Here is a 15,474-nt window from a genome sequence, read left to right as displayed (position 1 = left end):
TAGCTATTTATGTTTGTTTTCTTCTATTCTAATAAATTTCTAATACTTGCTTTTGATGTCTCATATACCGAGTCATACAATTTATATAGAGATCTGCATTTCTTCACTATAAAACCCTTCGCCTTTAATAATGAGTCGTGAATAATTTAACAACAGATAATAACAGTAAAGAAGGGTTGAAGATAATGAAATATGGGAAGCAAATCACAAAATTTGTTACCAGATAGGCGCCCGCTGCTGCAAACAACTTCAACTCCGTCGTTGAGAAGTTATAGAGCCATTAAAGTAGACCAGCCTTTAAAATTAAACACAAAATCATACATTTCATATTATTTACCTATATTGAAATGGTTTCCAGAGTATGATAGAAAGAAGCTAGGAAAGGACTTGTTGGCTGGTATTTCGCTTACTGCATTCCAGATACCATTTGCTATTTCTTTGAGCACAATGGCCCATGTGTCGCCATATGCCGGATTGTTTTCACTCGTAATCCCTCCATTAATCTATGCTGTGTTTGGTAGTGTCCCCACTATGGTTGTCGGCCCTCAGACTGTGGTATCTTTAGTTGTTGGACAAAGTTGTGAAGCTTGGTCGCATAAGTCTGTGGATTCATTGGTGACGGTTGCTGTTATTGCGTGTACTTCTGGATTTATTCTTTTATCTATGGGTCTTTTCCGTATGGGGTTCATTGATAATGCAATATCCAAAGCATTTTTAAGAGGGTTCATATTTGCGCTTGCTATTATGATGTTGATAACAGAATTATTACCAGAGTTACAATTAGAGGATTTATATCGAGACGAAGTTGCTCAAGGCAATGCAGGGACTACTACGTGGGATAAATTTAATTTTATCCTTAAATATGGTCCTGAACATGCTGATTCATTTAGCATGAAGCTTTCTTTTATAGCTTTCAGCATCTTGATGGTTTGCAAATATGTTAAGAAGTATTTTACCGAGAAGCGTGGCTCAAAGCTATGCAGATTTTTCCCAGACCTTTTATTAGTGGTTGCCGGTTTTATTTATTTGTCATATTATAATGATTGGAGCTCAACAATGGGTACCCGTATCATCGGGAATTTACCACCAAACAAAAATCATTTTAAGGTGCCAATAACATCGTTTAAAGAATTCAAAGAGCTATTTGATATATCGTTCTTAGTTGCCATTCTAGGTTTATTTGATTCTGCTACTGCGTTTAAAGCAATTGGTGAGAAATTTGACATTGATATTTCTTCAAATAGGGAACTTGTAAGTTTGGGGTTGATTAATGTCGTATCTTCAGTTTTCAGTGCATTACCTGCATTCGGAGGTTATGGAAGAAGTAAACTAAACATTTTATGTAGTGCTCAAACGCCCATGGCTGGAATTGTCGTATCTGTAGCAGCTATATTTTGCATGAACTATATGATGGGTGCTTTCCATTATTTGCCCTTGTGTGTCCTTGCGGTTATCATCTCATATATTGCATATAACTTGCTTGAAGAGATACCAAGTGATTTATTCTTCTATTGGTCGGTGGGAGGTTATCAAGAATTGTTAACTTTCGTTGCAGTTGTAGTCACAACACTTGTCTGGTCTCCTCAATTTGGCGTGTCAATTGGAGTTGGCTTAACAATGATAAGGTTGTTGAAGCATACCACGCAGTCCAGAGTGCAAATACTTGGACGAGATCCTGTTACCAAAAAGTTTCAAAACATCTATGCAGAACAAAGTGAACAGATCCCGCTAGAAGAAATTGAGAAAACAATGGTTATTAAAATACCAGAGCCTTTGATATTTTCTAACGTTTCAGACTTGAAAAAGAGGTTGTCTAGACTAGAAAAATATGGCTCACTAAAGGTTCATCCATCTTATCCAACACCCCTTCGGCCAGTGTCAGCGTCGGCAGGGAGCCAAAGTGAAAGTTATATTAGTTATGTGATTTTTGATCTTTTAGGAATGACGTACATTGATATGTCTGCCTTGCAAGCTTTGACTGAAATGGTCGTCAATTATCACAAAAGAGGCACGTTTGTTTTATTCGCCAGACCTTCAATTCACGATTTAAAAAATAAACTTAATAAGAGTGGTATCACGAAGCTACAGGCGAATTTTGTTCAGAAACAAATAACATTTGGCAGTAGGACCTCTGTAGAGCTTATGCAGTTTCTTAAAGCAGGCCTTTATGTTAGCCTAGATGATGCGCTTACTGTAGTTGATACCTTAGAGAACTTGACTAACGGTGGAGAGGCTGCAAACTCCATTCAAGAACTAGCATAGCCAACGCAGTAAGTGTCCTTAGACACTTTTGAATACACATATTTATTGTCACTGATTTATATGACGCATAAGGTTATAACGACAATATTTTATCATTTGAGATAGCTACTAACGGTACACAGTTTTTGTAAAGTGGCTTGTAAAAATTTGGGGATAGGAGAACAATAATGATAAAATAAACAGGTTAATTTACTAAAATTCTATGCTGTTTTTATTCCAAATCTACATCACCTTCGACATCAACCTTTTTATCATTCTTAGGTTGTTGTTCTTTAGATTCAGCTTTTGGAACTTCCTCTTGCTTTTGCACATCATCTGCAGCTCTTTGAGCAGCCATCTTTTCAGCCATTTCAGCCATCTGAGCAGCTTCTTGCTTGGCTCTCAAAGCCTGTCTCTTTTCTTCCTCCTTTGCTAGGTATCTACCCCTAATGACGTTGCCCAAGGATGCCAATTCCTCGTACTTGGCAATATACCTTGCTTTAGTAGAGTCGTAGCCCTCGTCGTACAACCAGTCCTCAGCCTTGGTTAACATCCCTCTTAACTTGTCCTTTTCTTCATCAGAGGCGAATGAGGCATATTCCTCTTCCAACTTGCCACGCAAAGTGTAAATATATTCCTCAAGAGCGTTCTTACGATCTTCAGTTTCAGCAACCAATCTATCCTGAGCTGCCAAATCGTTTTCTTTCTCGATATATTCGTTCAACGTAGTTTCGTCAAGAGCAAAAGTCTTGGCCTTGATGGTCAAGGTGTCCTTCTTGACAGTCTTTGTGACTTCTTTATATTCTGGTTCTGCATCTTCTGGGGCGTCAGCAGCAGCTGGAATCAACTCCTTTACTTTGATATCCTCCACAGTGTACGCATCTTCAATAATATGCATACCAGATGGATCGCACCTCAATTTCAACTTGACTGGGATAGAAGTTTGACCCTCTGGTAGCTGGACGCCAGAAATTTCCCACTTAGCAATATGCTCTGAAATACCCGCTGGCAATTCTTTTTATCAGTGTATTTTGCCTCCATCACAAAGTCACCAGTGCGGTGCAAGGTGATTAACTTAGTAGATGGATAATGGGAACCCGCTGGGAAGACTTCTAAGTGGTCCTCATCTTCAACCTGCTTATCCCAGTAGTATGAGACGGAGTAAGGGTGGATATCCTCGAACTTGAAGGGTCTAACTCTCAAGGTTGGAGAGTGTATAGCACAGATAAACGCGGTCCCTTTAGCAATGGCTTCGTCCTGATTCAATGTGGTTGACAAAGGCTTACCAAAGGCTTCTGAGATGGCATTTTTCAACGATGGAATACGGGTAGTACCACCAATAATTTCAACAAAGTCCACATCTTCTGGAGTGAGCTTAGCTTCTGTTAGCGCCTTAGTAATAGGCTCAGTGACACGGTCCAATAGTGGAGCAACCAACTGCTCAAGCTCATCACGTGACAACTGGGAAGAAACGTCCACGTCATTCATCAACGATTCAACGTTGAAAGGAGCTGTAGTGTTCGCGGACAAAACCTTTTTTAGCTTTTCAGCTGCTGTAAGCACTCTGTTATAAGCCTTAGCATTTTCACGGATGTCAATCTTGTACTTATTCTTGAACTGATCCGCAAAGTGCTCTGTAATAGCGCGATCAAAGTCACGACCACCGAAGTGTTTATCGTAAGCAGTTCCCAATACTTTGAGTTCACCCTTCTTCAAAGCAGCCACAGAACAGTTATAAGAAGAGTGTCCGATGTCTACAAATGCCACAATCCGTGGCTTTTCATCCCCTGAAGGTAAATCCGTCTTGAACACACCATAAGAAACTGCAGCTGCCGTTATATCGTTCACGATTCTCACGGGGTTCAACCCTGCGATAAGAGCTGCATCTGCAATCGCATAACGCTGCTCCTCCGTATACCACACAGGGACAGCAATCGCAACATCAGTAACGTTCCCCTTGGTATCCTCCTTAACCGTATTCTTCACTTTATTAATAAACATACCAGCTAACTGGGTGGCAGAAAAAGTTTCCTGCTCCCCACAGAACCTCACTTGAGCACCTATCTTACCATCGGCCATCTTGACCAACTTTGAAGGAAAAAATTTGGCCTCCTCATTAAAATCCTCATCGTCAAAGGATTTCCCAACAATCCGCTTCAAATTGTCAACAGTATTCTTAATATTTGAAGTCTGCTTATTCTTTGCCGACTCCCCGATATACCGATTCTTCTGCCCAAACCCAACCAACGATGGAGTAGAACGATTGGAAACCTCATTTACGACAATATCGATCCCTCTGTTCCTTGCAACTGCAAGAACTGAGTTACTGTTACCCAAATCCAAACCAAATGGAATACTCATATCTTACAAATTTAATGATTGAACCTCTATGCACTGAATGATACAAAGACCGATGTTTTAACCTGGGTTGACACTATATAACCTCTTCTAAGCTCTGTTAAAGTACTGTTAACCAGTATCATTGATCATCTCAATTCGCCTATTTTTGTATGATACAGAAAATTTTTACAAATTTCCATTCCCTTCGTAGTACATGATCCCGAACCTTCTAGAAAAAATTAAAAAAAACCGCCGAGGGGAAGGAGGTGCTACCATCGGTGGCGGTTGTGAGCGTAGGCTGCCTAGCCCGCCCAGCTAGGCAAAGCAAGCTGGCCAGAAAACGCAAGCTGGCCTCACGGCAGCCCAGGCACTGGAGGTGGGGGGACGAACCTAGACACTAGGGCTAGGGGAGACCGCCACCTACCGGACTTCCCGCCAGTCCCCCGGGGGCCGGTCACTGGATGGGCGGCTAGGCTGGCGGTGGGCGATCTGTGCGCTATGCGGCCTCCTGGAGAAGCAGAAGAAGAGTTTGCCATCCTGGTGAGACCACAAACTCATGAATGGCGGGATGAGGTTCTGTAAAAGGTTCTGTAGAAGGCGTGCAAGTGGTGGCGGCTAGTAGTAGAGACCACTCCTTGGAGTTTAGAATGTGCAGGGAATGGATGTATAGCAAGAGATGGAAGTTTGATAACTGTTGTTGTAGTTTGAATAAATCAGATGAATTTGCAGTAGGTAAGATGTAGCGTTTGAGTTCTAGGTAGTCTTGGGATTGGCCCAGAGCTTGGCGATTTGTCCAGGGGAAACCCGTGTGACGATGAAATTTGGGGGCATTCGAGGCGGAGGGGACGGGGAAACCGTGGGTTAGGGACACGATTAGGTAGTCTACTGGGAATGCGGGTTTTGCATTTTCTTTGACGGTGATGTTATATTCGTTTTTGCGCATGTAGAAGATGTCCGGGACGTAACGATTGTGTGTAGTTTCGTTAATGTAAGCCATGGAAGGGTGGGTGGAGCCTGAGATGATGTCAGAGTCTACAAGGGCTTCGGCATCGGTTGAGACTTGGTAGGCAGAGATGTCAATTTCGCCCTCCAAATTCCCTGAAACGACACAGGTGAAGAACTTGGAGGAAAAGCGGCTTTGTTGGCTGAAACGGCAGGCGTTTGGTGCGTTTAATTGATGCTTTGCAGCCATGATGACTTCCAAGGAGGAAAGGAAAAAGGAGTCTTTGTGACGTTTGCAAAACACAGTACCGTCACCGTTCCCTGAATCTGTGAGGTCGGTGAAAATCATGCCGACACGCATGAGACCCATTTCCGAAGCCAGATTATCAACGTGACCGACTTCGAGTGCGACTTGCTCTATATCCATCGTGAGCCCGTCTTGTTCGTCATGTTGTGGAGGCTCCCAGATGGCCTCCACGACAGCTTTGATACCCAGAGGTGTGTTGGTATATTTGGAATACGTCCCGTAGAGATAGCCGAACCGCTGCATACCAGTAGTTCTCCAGCTGTCAATGAACTCGTTGACGAGTTCGCTATGTTGGAATTCAACATGGTCTACCATTCTAAACTCCTGCCGCTGCAAGGATATAGCAGACGGCTGGCACTTAGAGCAGATACTGCGAGGCCAGGGAACATGGCCTGCAGGGCAATTTTTGTTTACGTGGAAGTCGGGCTGGCTTAGAGGCGGAATGTAAGAACTGCCGCTAGCCTTGTTCGTGTGCTCATTCAATTCCCTAACATAAGCATGAAATGAGATATGCTTAGTGCTGTTTTCTTGCTGGTAACTTCTGTCCCACGGTGGCAACGGTGAACAATATTCGCACATCCCTTTGTCACCATGTCTACAAAGCCTAGACCTCTTGCGTTGAATCAATCCTTCTTCCTTCTCTAATTCCTCGTCTACTGCCAATTCCTTAACTTTCACTTTGACTTCTCTTTGCACTCCAAATTGTACCGGTGCTGAATCAGATGCCTCCTTATACGTAACGGTCAGCATGTCCCCATGCTTTAACGCCAACGAACTCACTGTCTCTCCTGCTAATTTTGTCACTGGGGTATTACTCCTCGGATTATCAGCTGTTGCAATTGAAATTGAAGCCAAATCAACTGCCACACGGACAATATCTATCCATTTGCGAATTATGTCGCCCACTAAATCGCTTTCCTGACACTCAACACGATGTGTTCCACTCTTGGACCTAAACCGTATTAACATTTCACTATCTTAGACACAGCTTTCAAATCAGAACACTTTCAGCAAAGCACCTAAGGATGTGTATCTATAACCAGCCTCTTTTGGGCGTATAACAAGAAGTGGTGATGTTCTTTGCTGTCCGGTGGCGAAGTGTATATACCAATAGAAATCTCGTGCTCCGAAAGGGGAAGATGAAGTTGAAAAGTTTTGAACCTGGAAAATGCATCGGAACTGGCTGTCAATTCACTATTACTTGCCAAAAGTAAAAGCCTTAAGCAGAAGATATCGAGAGCATCAGTGGGCCAGATAGAAGTATTTTGTAAGGTACTATGTCTTCATATAATCAAACAGGATACAATGAGACTTTCTTCCAGGAAGGAGAGGGGTCTCAGGCGGAAACAAAGAAAGTTAGTTTTTATACACCGTTGATATACGTTTCTATTCTAATAATTTCGTTAATGATATTTGCTAGTCAATATAGGAGAAAGAAGTTGGAGGAGCGGTCAAGACTACCTAGTATTTTCGATGAACATGATGCTCGAGATCTATATTTTGAGTTAAAGGAATTGAGTCTGACCGAAAAAGTTCATGACAAAGTATTAAAGGCAGCACTTTTGAATAGAGGAGCTGAAGCGGTAAGAAGGACTATTAAACTCAAGGAATTTACTCCACAGATGGAAATACTGTACAAGAATGGTTCTGTTGGGGATGACTACTGGCAGCGGTATCAAAATGAGATGAAATTGGTCGACCACGAGCTTAAAGAATGTATTCAAGAAGCAGAGAGTTTGCAGCCAGGTTGGCCACAAATGTTTGTGACTGTGGCCAAAGAAATATGTTTCAATCAGGCTTTACATAGAAGATATGATTCCATTCTAACTAGAAAGAAGATTACGATCGAACAGTGGGAGTTAAGTTTTGATGACAACGGAAAATTGATTGAATGAACGTAGCAGCAAGCGATCTCTGCTTCACCATAATCCCTTTCCACATGTGTCAAATATCTAATTAGCCTCCGCAATATAAACTATACTCAGCTAACTTTAGTGTACACTATATATATTAAAAAAGGAGTCAATTTTAATGCCTTCTGCCCTTCTTCTTACCCACGACTTGGAATTCCCAGTCGTCCTGTTCACCTTCGGGCAATGATAAAGCTTGACTCCAGGTTAACGGGTCCACTAATTTCTTTTCACACTCTATACGTCTTTTGATGAACTCTGTAGCAAATCTCTTGCCATCCATGATGGAACTATTTGAGTAAATAGTGTCAGCAATGATCTCTTGGGATTCATTCCCGGCAGGCAATGACAACAGCATTTCCAAAACACTGTTGATTTCTATCCCCGGTAGAAGCTTCATTTGTGATCTGCACCACCTCAAAAATTCCTGGCGAGCTGAAGTTGAGGCATTACCTCCGTATGTTGGTACAGGTTGCTTTATAACAGGCGCTCCTGGAGCAGCAGCTACGGAAGTTTTCCTTGGTAGGGCTCTGTTTGAATTGCTACTAGAGCTAACGGCACGCAGCTTGTCAGGACTAGCGTAACTTATTGGTTGTTGTACAGATTTGGGCACCGCCTTTTTCTGCGTCTGCTTTGCGCTTACCGTTGTCCATTCATTATCAGCTACATTAGAAGTACTTTTTTGCGATTTATACATTCTTTGTGCCTTTTCCCACAATCTTTTCTGTTCCTCGATGAAGTCCTTCTCTTTCATCTGTTCTTGATATACTTCATCAAAGTTTTTAACCGGTTTAGCAGGCTCTGACGGTTTGGTCTTACTAGCCCAAGAAGCCACAGAGGTAATGCTGACCTGCGTGGTTTCCTCCTTCATAAGTTCCTGCTGGAGTTTTACTGCTTGTTTGCGACCTTTCAATAGGAGTTCTTGTTCACGTTTCTTCTTTTCTCCCTCCTCTTTCTTCTGTATTTCAATTAACGACGGACCTTCTACAACAACTAAGGACTTATTTGCCCACGGTGCTGGTTTCGTTGTTATTTCCCTTTTTGCTACTCGTTCTTTCGCGGTTGTCTCTTGGGAGTTCGTCGTCGTTATCTCTTGGGAGTTCTTCGTCGTTATCTCTTGGGAGTTCGTCGTCGTTGTTTCTTGGGAGTTCGTCGTCGTTTTCTCTTCTGATATGACACTGAGCCCTTCAGTGGATGTATGTCTAGAAGCTAATCCATTGGCATTTACGTTCTTGCTTATATTGTTAACAGCTTCTGTCAATCCAGATTCCAATATCTTGGCGTCTGGCGTTTCAACTTGCTCCGGTTCTATACTAGTTGTCGACAAGACTTCCTCTGCCAACTGATTTTGGTTCTCAGGTTCTGATTTGGCCTTAAGCCGAGCATCGCGCTCACTGGCCTCCCTCATGATAGTTATTGCCACATTGTGTGCGTCCCACTCTATGCTAAATTCCTCATCACTCAGTTTTTTCACACTTTTAGAAATGGGAATCTCAACGGAAACTTGCCGATAGTAGCCACCATCACTATCTTTGAGTTGCATGAGCTCATTATAACTATAATCACACTGCACAATATTAGCCGCCACCTTCGGTCTGACAGGCGCCAGTGTGGTTGTCGTTGTCGTCATTGTAGTAGTGGTGGTCCCCGGCTGAGACAAAGAAAGCAGCGGAGCTGACACAGGAGAAGCCACAGGCGACTGAATGTGAGACTGCTCGTGCGCACATAGCTGTTGTTCAAACTGCCAACAAATAATATCAAATTTCTTAAAAGGCTCAATAAAATCGTTTACCTTCGTAATTAGATCGAGCAGTGTGATAAACACAGTCTCATCCATTCCAAACGGATTTAGCCTACCATTACTAATCTTAATTTGAAGACTATGCATGAAAAACCGCTGCGTATACCATGAGTCCATCATCCCAGATGTAAATGGACCTTGCATTTGACCGGCCTGGTCTATATAATTCCATTCAGACTCTTGAAACTTCATAGACGACAAAAAATTTGAACCGAAACCAGGCGGCGCAGTCGCCACTGCTGGTCCTGATGCTGGTAATGATGCTGATGCCGTCAACGGTGGAACAGGATGCTGACTTTGTTGCTGCAGATGCTGCAGATGCTGTACCGGCACCGAATTTGCCGATGAAACATGGTCCAATTGAAAATTACTCAACGGTACATTGTCGGCGGTCAACGGCGTGGCAGCTGTAGATGACAACGGCGTTGACGGAGTCATCGGCTGCTGATAAGTCGTTGCTTGTCCCCCCAAGATCCCATAAGTGGGTTGAGCTGAGGTTTCTGAAATTGCCCTTGAAAAACCGTGCTGTCCTGCTGAGGAGGGGGAAATGGAGATTTTGCCGGCTGAATTCCAATTGATTCCAATAAAGATGCAGAGTTATGATAAAGAAGCGAATTCTGCAAAGAAGGCGTAGACTTAGAAAGTGATAAATCCTGCAGTTGAGCGTTGATAGCGTTTAGACCCTCCTGATGATTGAAATTCATGCTTGCAGATATAGTTAACTTAGAAATTTTTTGGAACACGGCAAAATTATGGTCGCAGCTTTCACGCAAGGGGGTTAATAGATAGAGATTTCTTCTTAAGATTGAAGACTGAGGAATGTAGAAACCAATAGGACGGGTGGCGACCTTCAAAAGCTGCGTTAAAACAATAGAATCAACTTTATACTGCTATTTTACTACTATAATCAAGAGAGACGGGAATTGATTTTATAGGCCAAATTCACGTCAAATCATTGCTTCCTTAATATAGTAAAAAAGAAAAAATTTTCATCCAACGCCAAAAACCAGCTCGAGAGAGCGGTTGGTGAGGTGGATGGGTGTTTTGGAGTGCGTGGTGTAAACGCTTTCCAAAATCTGGAGCGGTTTAAGTCATCGCGGGCCGGGTAAGAGTAGAGCTGCTAGCCAGGCTTGAGAAGACAGCTACGCCGCCCCAGACCAGGGTCTCAGGTGGGGGGTGGGGGGGCACTTGGAACGTTGCTTGCTTCTTGCTTGTTTGCTTACTTGTGCGGGGCCGATGAATGTACGGCCGTTGCACGGTGCCCTACAGGGGCGTTGGAGTATGTTCTGGGCTGTCCACGAATGGACGGCGGAAGGGCAGCGATCTATGTAGCTTCTTTTCGAGCATTATTAATAATATACAGATTATACGGTAGATGAAGCAAGGCTGCAGCCTGCTTTCCTTCGTGTACATATGTGGAATTGGTGTGGAGGGCGGGAGACATCTACGTTTAGATTCCGAGCGACTTTTCAATCTTCGTATGAACATCATTGGATAGTGTAATGTCACCAGAGAGACCCGCAGAGTCTGGGTAGATATCTTCCCAATCAATGGAGGCTTCTTTGTTCAGTAGGATATCTCTATGGATGTTCGAGGGGTCTGCAATTGGATTGAAATCCGTTTGCTGGACGATTTCAAGCTCCATGACACGTCTCATGGGCTCCGCCACGCCAAAAATCTGTCTGTATTGCTCCAGTTTTCTTTTCTGTTCGTTTGCATCCCAATTCTTGACTCTTGTTTCGAGCGGATGTCTGTCGTTGAGCTGTGTGTTTAGTGGTCTAGCGCCGACTTGGCCACGAAGGGTGTCGGGAAGACTGGGGACGGCGTTAGATCTGAATTCTGTGGCTGAAACGGTGGACACGGAGGTCTTGTATTCACTTGGAGGCACGACGTTCATGGTAGTGGGTGTTGGTGAGTGCTATTTGTTGCGGGCGTGGAGGAGGAACATTGTTTATCCAGGCCTCTTTTGCCACTGAGCTATGTGGTATATATGTGGACAATGTTGGAGGAGAAAAGATCATATCTTCTGATCACGTGACATACATTTGTAGATTGCCGTACGACTACACCGTTACTGTATGCACATAGGCTGTTCCAGGAGTCAATTGCTGGCTTATATATACTGCTATGGATGGGGTTTAGTCATGTGCTGTTACTGGATCTTTCTCTTTCCCTGTAATCACGTTTTCGAGCTAAAAGAACAAGAGACATGAGATGGTACCATCTCTGTAATCTGTACGTCTGAATATTATTAATCTGGGCAGAACGAAACAAAATAAAAGGAAAAACTGATCTCTTCTTTGCCGCCCGCTCATCATGTTAGAATTGAAGTTGCCAATCAAGCTTCCGTCGGATGATAATCTGTATACATCAGCTAGGATCTCTCCAAGTCGTGAGCATGTGGCAATCTGCCATCGAGTAACGATTTACGTTTTTTGCATTGCTACAAGTACCTTAAAACCATATATTACGACACACTCTGGTCCTATAAACGATATATGTTGGTCCCCAGATTCGAACTGCATAGCAAGTGCTTCTGAAGACTTCACAGTTGAGATTACCCATTTGGAATATGGGAGATTGCACAAGCTAATGGGCCACACGGCGCCTGTTCTGTCATTGGTGTACAACTGCAAGGGCAATCTGCTTTGCTCCTCCTCAATGGACGAGAGTATAAAGGAATGGGATATTCTCACGGGTACGGTGCTGAAGACCATGTCCGCACATTCGGATCCTGTTGTGTCTATTGATGTTCCTGTGTGTGACTCTACGATATTGAGTTCTGGATCGTATGATGGTTTAATCAGGATTTTTGATACAAAAACAGGCCATTGTTTGAAGACTCTAACTTATGATAAAGATTGGCAGACGGATGATGGTGTCGTACCAATCTCTCAGGTCAAATTTAGTGAAAATGGCAAATTTCTGCTTGTCAGATCTTTGGACAGTGTCGTTAAAATATGGGATTTCATACGAGGATGTGTGGTCCGCACTTTCAAAATTCCTGGGGGTTGTAAGCGTTCAAAGTATTCCTGTGGAATGGACTTTCTATACCCAGAGGATGGTAGTATTGACCCGTTGGTAATCATCGGGTCCGAGGATGGTAGCATTTACTGCTGGGATTCACAATCTAAAGCACTTATTCAAGATATTAAATGCCATGATCAAGCGTCACCTATAATGTCAATTAGTAGCCAAGGTTCACTAGTATGTACTTTATCTCTAAATGGTAAGTGTAATATATGGGAATGGAGATAGACTATTGGTAATATAGTACACAGAAAACAAGATAAAAATAGACAAGTATATATCTGTTGGGCATAGTGCGTACTTAAATTAAGCATAAAATACTGCATCTAAGTCATCATCTGAACTCCCTACAAATTACAACGTCCACTTTATATATCTTCGATGTGTTAAGTAGTTAAAACGTTCGGGTCGTAACAATCATCTATTTCAAAAAACTTTTAAACAGAATGAAAACTATGCCTGTAATATAATTAAGACGTGCATAACCATTAAGATTCGATGTTAAAACTAACCAGAAGGAAGTTGCATAGTTGTCCAACTTTGCTTAAAGTCCTTCCAAGTTACGATGCAGTCAAATCTAGGTTTACCTTTTCGAAAGAATCATCCAGCATTCAAAATATTTTGAAACGGCCAAACGAACGTCATGTTGTAGTAAACGGTTGGATCGACGGAAAGCCTAAGAAAGTGAATAAGAGTCTCATTTTTGGGAAGTTACGTGATTCCGATGGGCAAACTATCCAATTAGTTGACTCCTTATCTCTTTTAAAGCAATCCCAAGTTGAAGATGTTGTCCAAGTGCAGGGAAAACTGGTTCAAAAGAAGTTACAGAACCCACATGAAGATGCGCAATACGAGATTAAATTAACAAGTATAAACACATTAAATGCCTCTGGTAAAGAACCTTCTCAGCTTCAAGATTTCAAAGTTACTGGTAACTATCCTCCAGAGTATAGATACTTGCAATTAAGATTACCCATATTTCAGGAACGGTTAAAGACCAGATATGAAGCCTCAAAAGTAATTAGAAACACTTTGGATAGCTTCAAATTCACAGAAATAGAGACTCCTCTGTTGTTTAAATCCACTCCAGAAGGTGCTCGTGAATTTTTAGTCCCCACAAGATATCAGAACGATGGTAATCCTCTTGTGTATGCTTTACCACAATCTCCTCAACAATATAAGCAACTTTTAATTGCAAGTGGCGTTAAAAACTATTATCAAATTGCACGTTGTTTTCGAGATGAGGATCTCAGGAGTGACAGACAACCAGAATTCACTCAAGTTGACCTGGAAATGGCCTTTGCTAACTCTACAGACGTCATGGCTGTAGTAGAGAAAACGGTTACTGACGTATGGAATACCCTATGCAAAAATGGTAATTTGCATACTTTAGATAAATCAGGTCAGATTGTTCCTGTCAGCGATGAAGTTCCCATAAAGCAGCTCAGTTACGAACAGGTTATGACCGTATATGGTATTGATAAACCAAACCTGAAGTTCGCAGAGTTGAAACTGATAGCTTTAAATGAATTTAACGTACACGGCCACGCCAATAGGGATTTCCCCGTATTTGAAGTTATGGTGCTCCGCAATGCATTTAGTAGCTCTGAGGACTATGAAGCAAACTGGGCGCATCTTTCAAATAGCAAGGAATACAATTATAGAACCCCAATTGTTGTGCCTATACTAAATGAAGGCACGGAATCTACATGGTTTGAACAATTCCTTTCTATTGCACATTTTGAAAACCCGAAACTAGTCAAGAATTTCCTCAGGTTGAAGGTTGGGGATATTATATGTGGCTGTACACGACAACCCAAACATGCAATATTTGAAAATCCAACTCCTTTGGGCAGGCTACGTCAGTTAGTGATTCAATCAAAGCGTGGAAAGGAGTTATATCAGACAACGAATAAAGATGTAGCTAGCTGGGTTGTTGACTTCCCTCTATTCTCTCCAGTAGAATCTCCAGTGGCATATTCTAAATCTAAACAGCTTTATCCACGGTATGAAAAGGATAAACTAACTTCTACACATCATCCATTTACTATGGTAAAGCTGGAGCATTATGATGCATTGAGTCATAATCCGCTGTCTTGTTTAGGCCAGCACTATGACCTTGTTGTCAATGGTGTCGAATTGGGCGGTGGCTCTACCAGAATTCACGACCCAGAATTGCAGCGGTATATTTTTAATCAAATATTAAAAATTGAGTCTGAAGAAGTCATCTTTGGTCATTTGTTGCGTGCATTTTCAATGGGAACTCCACCACATGCAGGATTTGCCATTGGATTTGATAGACTTGTAGCTATGTTATGTGGTAGTGAAACTATAAGAGATGTTATTGCGTTTCCTAAAAGTATCACTGGATCTGATCTAGTTGTAGGAAGCCCCAGTGCAGTAAATGATGAGACACTAAGGAATTATAACCTCTCTAGTCGAAGAATTAAAAATCGCGAGGATTGAATATAAATATACATATTATTATAGGAATTTTAAGCTAGTTCCGAGGGCTGATGTTTTGCAGGCGCAATTCTTCATCAATATTCATCAATATTTGTTATATAAGTTCATGGCCTTCTGGGGAATAGACAACATACTTCCAACGGAGTGATATCATTATTCATACTTAAGTAGTATGTGATTATTCTAATGTGGTGGATAATCACTGGATCCAATCACTGAAGCCAAAATTAAATTAATGCGGTTTTCGTTATGCGGTAAGAGATTGGTTTTTTTTTTTTGGTTGCCTGTTGCATTGTATTTCTCTTGCGACGGTCGAAAGTGATGCAGATTTTAACATCTCAACTTAGCTCATCGACTTATCTCGATTCCCATATATTGCTAGCGCTATCACACCACACTTTGAACGAGAAGACCCAGATTTGACGCCCGGTATCGGA

The 15,474-nt window shown here is 42.2% G+C and overlaps 7 protein-coding genes and 1 further gene across 7 annotated transcripts; 4 read left to right on the top strand and 4 right to left on the bottom strand.

Moving 5' to 3' along the window:
* Positions 1–192: 192 nt before the first annotated feature.
* Positions 193–2,262, top strand: Ecym_7084 (uncharacterized protein; the record flags this gene model as incomplete). Its single annotated transcript, XM_003647705.1, has 1 exon — positions 193–2,262. The coding sequence occupies one exon, from the start codon at positions 193–195 to the stop codon at positions 2,260–2,262; it is 2,070 nt and encodes a 689-aa protein (XP_003647753.1).
* Positions 2,263–2,473: 211 nt separating this feature from the next.
* On the bottom strand, positions 2,474–4,602 carry Ecym_7083 (the record flags this gene model as incomplete).
* A 475-nt stretch (positions 4,603–5,077) lies between these two features.
* Positions 5,078–6,799, bottom strand: NPL4 (nuclear protein localization protein 4; the record flags this gene model as incomplete). Its single annotated transcript, XM_003647704.1, has 1 exon — positions 5,078–6,799. The coding sequence occupies one exon, from the start codon at positions 6,797–6,799 to the stop codon at positions 5,078–5,080; it is 1,722 nt and encodes a 573-aa protein (XP_003647752.1).
* Positions 6,800–7,107: 308 nt separating this feature from the next.
* SEC66 (Sec63 complex subunit SEC66) lies at positions 7,108–7,725 on the top strand (the record flags this gene model as incomplete). The annotated part of the gene is made up of 1 exon (XM_003647703.1): positions 7,108–7,725. One exon carries the CDS (start codon positions 7,108–7,110, stop codon positions 7,723–7,725), a length of 618 nt encoding a protein of 205 aa, XP_003647751.1.
* Positions 7,726–7,858: 133 nt separating this feature from the next.
* On the bottom strand, positions 7,859–9,979 carry Ecym_7080 (GYF domain-containing protein; the record flags this gene model as incomplete). The annotated part of the gene is made up of 1 exon (XM_003647702.1): positions 7,859–9,979. The coding sequence occupies one exon, from the start codon at positions 9,977–9,979 to the stop codon at positions 7,859–7,861; it is 2,121 nt and encodes a 706-aa protein (XP_003647750.1).
* A 1,012-nt stretch (positions 9,980–10,991) lies between these two features.
* UMP1 (Ump1p) lies at positions 10,992–11,438 on the bottom strand (the record flags this gene model as incomplete). Its single annotated transcript, XM_003647701.1, has 1 exon — positions 10,992–11,438. One exon carries the CDS (start codon positions 11,436–11,438, stop codon positions 10,992–10,994), a length of 447 nt encoding a protein of 148 aa, XP_003647749.1.
* A 419-nt stretch (positions 11,439–11,857) lies between these two features.
* Positions 11,858–12,799, top strand: SWD3 (Swd3p; the record flags this gene model as incomplete). The annotated part of the gene is made up of 1 exon (XM_003647700.1): positions 11,858–12,799. The coding sequence occupies one exon, from the start codon at positions 11,858–11,860 to the stop codon at positions 12,797–12,799; it is 942 nt and encodes a 313-aa protein (XP_003647748.1).
* Positions 12,800–13,069: 270 nt separating this feature from the next.
* On the top strand, positions 13,070–15,037 carry MSD1 (aspartate--tRNA ligase MSD1; the record flags this gene model as incomplete). The annotated part of the gene is made up of 1 exon (XM_003647699.1): positions 13,070–15,037. The coding sequence occupies one exon, from the start codon at positions 13,070–13,072 to the stop codon at positions 15,035–15,037; it is 1,968 nt and encodes a 655-aa protein (XP_003647747.1).
* Positions 15,038–15,474: the final 437 nt, after the last annotated feature.

The sequence above is a fragment of the Eremothecium cymbalariae genome, chromosome 7 (assembly GCF_000235365.1).
Source record: "Eremothecium cymbalariae DBVPG#7215 chromosome 7, complete sequence".
Lineage (NCBI taxonomy): Eukaryota > Fungi > Ascomycota > Saccharomycetes > Saccharomycetales > Saccharomycetaceae > Eremothecium > Eremothecium cymbalariae.
This window is presented reverse-complemented; position numbering and strand designations above follow the sequence as displayed.